The following is a 7,206-nucleotide window of genomic DNA, read 5'->3' as shown; positions in this document are numbered from 1 at the left end:
AACTAGAAGGGTTTGAAGGTAAAATGCTGTCCGAGCTAGTAAAAATTGCCCAGAAGACTTACAACAACAGACATGACCCTGGGACTGTGCGATCTAAAAAATCGCCAAAATCCTAGTGTTTGCACTGGTTGAACAGAAAGGCTACTGAAGACTTACTAACAGAACTAGCCCAGTTAGGGTACTGGGTTTCAGCTAAAAAGGCCCAGCTAGTACAGGGGAAAAAGAAAGAACTCTAGTCTGGACTAAAATTGAAACCCAGGCCTTTAAGACTCTCAAACAGGAGCTTGTGAGTGCCCCTGCACTGGCTTTGCCCGATTTGACCAGGCCTAGTTATATTTTGCTGAAACCCGAGAGACAGCTAAAGGGGTCCTAACGCAAAAACTAGGACCCTGGAACAGACTGGTTGCCTACTTGTCTAAGAGACTAGGTCCTATAGCATCTGGATCGGCCAAGCTGCCTACGGGCCATTGCTGCAAGTGGAGGCCTTGCTAACCCAATATCAGGTGCTGTTGCTAGACCCCCGCCAGGATCCTCTTTGTAAAGACAGCTGCCTCAACCCTGCCACCCTACTCCCGGACGATGAGCCATCAGAGCCACTCTGTGACTGCACTGAAACACTCGTCTCTTATCGACCTGAGAGCAGACCTCACCGACCGTCCGTGGCTGGACCCCGAGGAGGAACTGTATATGGATGGAGCAGCTACATTTCAGGAGTCAGGTATGCAGGGGCGGTTGTCGTGACTGCAAACCGGGTTATCTGGGCACAGGCTCTTGGACATGGGACTTCAGCCCAGAAGGCAGAGCTCATAGCCCTAACCCAAGTCCTGAGATGGGGGAAAAAATAAGACTGTCAACAGCTACACAGACAGATACACCTTTGCAACGGCACATGTACATGGGGCGCTCTAGCAAGAGCGGGGCCTCTTAACCTCAGAGAGCAAGGAAATAAAAAATAAACCTAAAATACTGGCCCTGCTAGAGGCCATCTGGTTACCGAAAGAGGTGGCCATCATCCACTGCAACGGACATCAAACTACTAATTCCCCAGTGGCGAGAGGCATTGCTTTTGCTGACGCAACAGCAAAGGAGGTTACACAAAATACCAGTGGGGCCCCTCCAAATTCTCCCTGTTCTGCCTGGATGGCTCCTGCCGCATTCTCCGACCTATACTGAAGAGGCAACTAAATTGGGAGGAGCCTTAAAGACTGGAACTACTGCAGGAGGGTGGAAAGTCCTTCCGGACAACGGAATCTAGTTCCTGAACACCTGGGACGAGATCTGATCAGGCAGATACATCGGAGTACCCACCTTGGCAGCACCAAGGTGACTGAACTTCTCCGGGGAGGCTGTTACATCCCTCAGCTACACCAGATGGTCCAGCAGGTGACAACGAGATGTCTCGTCTGTGCACAAGTCAACTCAGGTAAATATAGATATCTTTGCTTGCTTGTCTTTGTGGACACCTTCTCTGGATGGGCAGAAGTTTTCCCTACAAAGTCAGAGACAGCACAAGTAGTTGTAAAGAAGTTAGTAACTGAAATTGTTCCTAGATTTGGCCTCCCGCTAGCATTGGGGTCCGACAATGGCCCGGCATTCATCGCTAAGACAACTCGATTGCTGGCCCAGGTGCCGCAGATTGACTAGAAACTGCACTGTGTTTATAGGCCTCGGAGCTCAGGGCAGGTAGAAAGGATGAATAGAACTGTAAAGGACACATTAAGTAAGTCAAAAGTAGAGACTGGCGAAAACCGGGTGAGTCTCCTTCCTTTTACTTTGCCAAGAGTTAGAGGTACCCCTTATCATTTCATATAGAGTTACTCCTTTTACATATTTGGTCAACCTCCCCCACTCATACCTAAGCTGGCAGAAGACAGTGACTGCAGGCTTTGCAGTCCAGTGCCCAGCGAACTCAGGATTTAGTAAGGGCTGCACACCCTGGACCTACTAACCCTCCCTCTGACAAAGCTTCATTCCAGGTACAGCCTGGGGACCTTGTTTAGATAAAAAGGGTTCAGCTGGCAACGTTCAAGGCCAAGTGGACCGGACCTCTGCCCATGACCCTCGCCACACCTCGTCAACCTGTAAATTACGCCCGGGTACTTACACGGACAATTGGTGCCAAAATCCGCTGCAGTTGGTGCTGAGTCAACAGAGTAATCTTTAAATCTCAGTAAACTAAAGACTTCTGTCAGCCACTAGTTCTGTTTCTCTTAGCCTTATTAATAGGACCGTGCATTCTTTTTTTATGTATATAGTTTTTTATTTCAGGATGTTATGGGGGTACAGATGTTTCGGTTGCGTATGTTGCCCTTCTCCCCCCTTCCTCCCCCCAAGTCCGGGTTTCAAGTGTGTGCACTCTTTGTGTATGCGTATACCTGTCCCCTCCTCCCCCCTCCCCAGACCCATGCATTCTTAATGGCCAGTTATCATACATATAAAAAACATACAAAGTGTAAAGGTCATGGCATTGCACACCCATTATCGCCACATATGCAGAGATGAATCAAGGATTTGATTCTAGCAAAAAAACCAGTGGGGAATGTTAGATGGCTCTCCCCTCTGTGAGCCACAGCGCAGCCACATTGCAAATGGCAGCCATCTGAAGGCAGGCTGGCCGCAGCATGACCTATGAGCCACCTAAGTATGCATTGGGAACAGAAAAACAACGTAATTGACGCATAACTGATTGTTTGAATTCTCCCCCTGTATGTAGGTAAATTTCACTGTTTGCTTAACTCAGGAAAAAAATGTATCTTGCCTTCACCAGTGCTATCTGCTTCTGTAAACTCGCTTGCCTAAAGATTGTAATCAAACCGGGGGCTCTGAGGCAGGTCCCAGACCCCCGGGTGCCAGAAATTATTTCAACACTGTTCCCAGCTGTATGCACAGAGTCACGTGCTCCCTTATAGTGAAAGGTTATAAAACCCCTCTGCTTTCAGGGCTCAGGGCCATTCTCTGTACCTGTACTCTGGCAGGACAGGGGTGGTCGCTGGCCAGCTAATAAACACTCACAATTTGACTCAAAAAAAAAAAAAAGTCTGAAGTTCTGTAATTCTAGGATATCTAACCTATCCGTACACCACAGTTTGGAGATTTGATTAAGGGTACATTGTTTGGGCAACATAAGAGACGGCTGCTTAGGGGTCACCAAATAAAATGCACAACTTTCTCTGACCTTGGCAGTCTAAGAACAGAGAATAGGGCTCTGTATCAATACTGTAACTGAGATGGATTGTGTATACTGTTGCATTTCCTGGCACTGGCGTCTAGCAAATAAGGATTATACTCAAAAGACAAGAAAATTGCTTTTTATGTATATTGACATTGGAATTATCTAATGTCTTAGATAATAAGATGTGGGGTGTGAATAAGGGATCCCAGTGCTTCTGACTGTAAATGATGCACTCCATGGGGCCAAATGAAGCTTTATGTTTCCTTATTCAGGTCACCTGAGACACTTACTGAAATTTCTTTCCTCCTAGGTTCAGTCAAGAATTGCTGTCCATTGAACTGGAAACATTTTCAATCTAGCTGCTACTTCTTTTCTACTAACACTCTGACCTGGACATCAAGTTTAAAAAACTGCTCGGCCATGGGGGCTCACCTGGTGGTTATCAACACACTGGAGGAACAGGTAGGTGGAGAACAGGCTCCTCCAGTGTCAATGTGACATTCTTCACAGCGCCCATCCCCTTTTCCATACAAGTGCACAGTGTTTGGCCCTCAGTGACTGTTTGTTAAATGAATGTGCTGAAATGCATGCTGTTCCTGCTATTTCTTTATGCCACTATCTACTTCAATTTATTTCCATTACTAGAAGAACCTAAGAAAACGAATATTTCCATGGGAAGTTCCTTTAGTTAGTCAGGGGGAGAAAAAGAAGTTTGGGAGTTAAGTTTACAATGATCATTACATTTATGAACAAATATATGATCATTGTATTTATGAACATATGAAGGAAGACAAGCAAACATTGTCCATTATCTTTAAGCTGTGATTAATAATGTTTTGTGCTGGAAATATACAGTAGATTTGGCTACCAATAACAGTAGATAAAATTTGGAGGAATTATTCAGACTCTCCTCTGTTGAAAGTTATTTTGTGTCAGCTTAATTTGATTTATATATATTTTACCACAATAAAAAAGTCAGTAGATAATCCTCCAAGGTCTTCTAACTTCAGGCCCATTTATCTATTCTGTCTAGTCCAGATCATATTTTGTTTCTTCTAACAACTACCTTCAATATTTGTTCAGAACTGAAATAATTGATCTCCTATTTTTTATTGTGTATGTTTCATAGGAATTCCTTTTCCACGTGAAACCTAACAACAAAGAGTTTTATATTGGATTGACGGACCAGGTGGTGGAGGGTCAGTGGGAATGGGTGGACGGCACACTTCTCACAGAATCTCTGAGGTACTTACCCTCTTGTAGGAGAATTCTAGTACCACCCCAAATCCTAAACTAGACTGCAGTTGGAGTTCTCAGAACCTCCTTCTGTGACGTGAGATATGGTCAGGTCTATGCTTGGTGGTGTTAGATACAGGAAGAAGAAAAGCTGGTAAAAAAAAAAAAAAAAAAAGAACTGGGGTAGAACAGAAAAAAGAGAAGTACAAGCACTCACCTCTCCCACTTCCTCGGACTGTCTCAAGAATAAAGGAGAACTAATAGATGAAAATGAGAAGGGGATTAGAGTTGAAGAATCATCCATTGAAAATGAAGATGAGGCAAAGATGAAATTAAGAGTCTTAAGCTCCAAAACTGTAGTAAACGTGGAAAAAAAGTTATTTGAAAAAGACAGCAGATTCTTATGGAGTGAAAGTGGGAATCCCATGATGATGTCTCTTTTCTCCTTAATAATGGCATTAATATCGTTAGAGCAGAACATTTTGGAGTTTTCAAAGTTTTTTTCTCATTCATTATTTCATTTTACCCAAATTACACCTTCCTGAGATATAGCAGTGTTATTCATCTTTATTTAGTATTTGAGGAAACTAAAAGTCAGAAGGATTAAATGACTTACACAGATAATAAGCAACAGGTTGTTTTGTTTTTTTGTTTTTTTGTTTTTTTTGAGACAGAGTCTTGCTCTGTTGCCTGGGCTAGAATGCCATGGCATCAGCCTAGCTCACAGCAACCTCAGACTCCTGGGCTCAAGCGATCCTCCTGACTCAGCCTCCCAGGTAGCTGGGACTACAGGCACGCGCCATGATGTCTGGCTAATTTTTTCTATTTTTAGTTGTTTTTGGCTAATTTCTTTCTATTTATAGTAGAGACAGGGTCTCACTCTTGCTCAGGCTGGTCTCAAACCAGTCTCTGACCTTGAGCGATCCACCTGCCTCGGCCTCCCAGAATGCTAGGATTACAGGCATGAGCCACCACACCTGGCCATAAGCAACAGTTTTAAGAGTATAGCCCAGATACTCTGGTACTTCAGAAATGTTGCTTCACTACTGCACTGTAACGTCATTGAAGGATGCACTTAAGTTCATACTTCTATGCAGAATAAAGGGAATCAAACCTGATATGAGATGTGAGTGCAAAGGAAACAAAAGCATCAGGGTATCAGTCTTTCCCATAACTTCTCATTCTATGTCTAAAACCGTGAAGGAGCATGGCAGAATATAAAATCAGAAAGATCCACTTCAGCTTCAGTACTTGCAAACTCTATGACTTAGACAGATGATTTCATTTTTCCAAAATTCCTTTTCTTCACCAATAAAATCAAGATTATAATACCTACCTCACAAAGTTGCTGTGAAGTTAAATAACACAAATATAATTTGCCTAGCCTAGTAGATGAGGTCACTTTATCTTTTTTGCTGGTATTTAAAATCTCCCATGTCACTCTTTTTCAGCTTCTGGGACGAAGGTGAGCCTAACAACATACTTAGCCTGGAGGACTGTGCCACCATAAGAGATTCTTCCAATCCAAGGAAAAATTGGAATGATATATCCTGTTTCTTCAATATGTTTCGGATTTGTGAAATGCCAGAAACGTATTTTGAACAAAGAAAAATCTCTTAAGAACAAAAGGCACAACTTAACATATAAAGGACAAGGAAAAAGAGTGTGGCCAAATCCACAACCCCATTATGAGAAAAGTATACAATGCACTTCAGAGGACTTTATAAGTATTTTTTACTCTGATAAAAATAAGTAGTTTTGCATGTTATTTAATATGATTCATAATACTGACTGAAGTGCATTTTTTCTCTACATTAGTCTCAGGTCCTCTTCCCAGAGTCACTAGCAAATGTCGTAAGAAGAAAGAAATGCTCCTTTTGGTACATTTGGTCATTTTTGAGTATTTATATGAAAGGACAGGGACATAAAGCAAGTACAGAGTCCAGCAAAGAAGAGGATTTTGGAAATTGTCTTTGAACAGTCACCTGAATTCGGCCTCTATGTTATCTTCTTTCTAGCTTTTGAAAAGTCTGCCTTCTCTTTTTGATTTCATGCTGTTTCTACATCCTTCCCGGGCACATATCCTCTCTAACCTACCCTGTATAATGAGTAAAAAGCTCCTCAAGTCATGGAATTTATTCCTGCTCAGAAGATGGGTGTGGACTTCCTGGCCACAGGCCTTCACTGCATCTCCTTGGGGAAGAACATGCCGACCTTCAAGTCCAAACAGACTGCTATCGAATCCATGCATCCCTGGCACTATCTTTGCTCTCTATTCTCTTTGACTGAATGACTGGATCTCACCTGAATTTGTATCTATTGCTCAGCTAGCACCAGAGTCCAATAGTCAAATTATTTTAAGAGAACTTTCAGCTTCACACTTTCTTATCTCAAACCTATCTAGTTATTGCATAATATTGTATCAATATGGATAATAATATATAAATAACATGGCAGCTTTTACAACCGTGTTTCTTGCATAAGAAACCCATAAGGACACCCTCAAAAATTCATACATTGGAATTAATGTATAATCATTGAATGGGAAAATTCAACTGAACAAGTGAATGTAATATATTAGCTTTCTTTACAAAAGTTCATTTCTGTTAGGCATTGTGACAATCTGGTTTTGAAAACACACCTTTAAGGCAAACATCATTCACCCTAAAAGTAATCCAATAAACATAACTTCAACTTTCTAATTCCCTTATTTAAAAGCATAAATATCAATGAGAAAACATTGAAAGACAAGTGAAGTTTTTTTGTTGTTTTTCATTGGTATTTCCCTGTCAGTGGTT

The 7,206-nt window shown here is 42.2% G+C and overlaps 1 protein-coding gene and 1 pseudogene across 1 annotated transcript in view; both read left to right on the top strand.

Annotated features, from left to right (window-relative positions):
* The window catches only part of LOC105805003, a 3,458-nt pseudogene extending 1,314 nt beyond the window's left edge, over positions 1–2,144 (top strand).
* CLEC4E (C-type lectin domain family 4, member E) overlaps positions 1–7,044 on the top strand; it is an 11,895-nt gene extending 4,851 nt beyond the window's left edge. Inside the window, exons 4-6 of the mRNA XM_012637783.1 lie at positions 3,483–3,634; positions 4,302–4,417; positions 5,860–7,044. Coding sequence (XP_012493237.1) covers positions 3,483–3,634; positions 4,302–4,417; positions 5,860–6,028 — 437 coding nt within the window. The 3' untranslated portion in view covers positions 6,029–7,044. The remainder of the gene's footprint in view (positions 1–3,482; positions 3,635–4,301; positions 4,418–5,859) is intronic.
* The last annotated feature ends 162 nt before the right edge of the window (positions 7,045–7,206 follow it).

This window comes from Propithecus coquereli, unplaced genomic scaffold, assembly GCF_000956105.1.
Source record: "Propithecus coquereli isolate 6110/MARCELLA unplaced genomic scaffold, Pcoq_1.0 Scaffold124, whole genome shotgun sequence".
In the NCBI taxonomy this organism is placed as follows: Eukaryota; Metazoa; Chordata; class Mammalia; order Primates; family Indriidae; genus Propithecus; species Propithecus coquereli.
The sequence above is the reverse complement of the archived record's forward strand: the minus strand, read 5'-3'. Positions and strand labels throughout refer to the sequence as shown.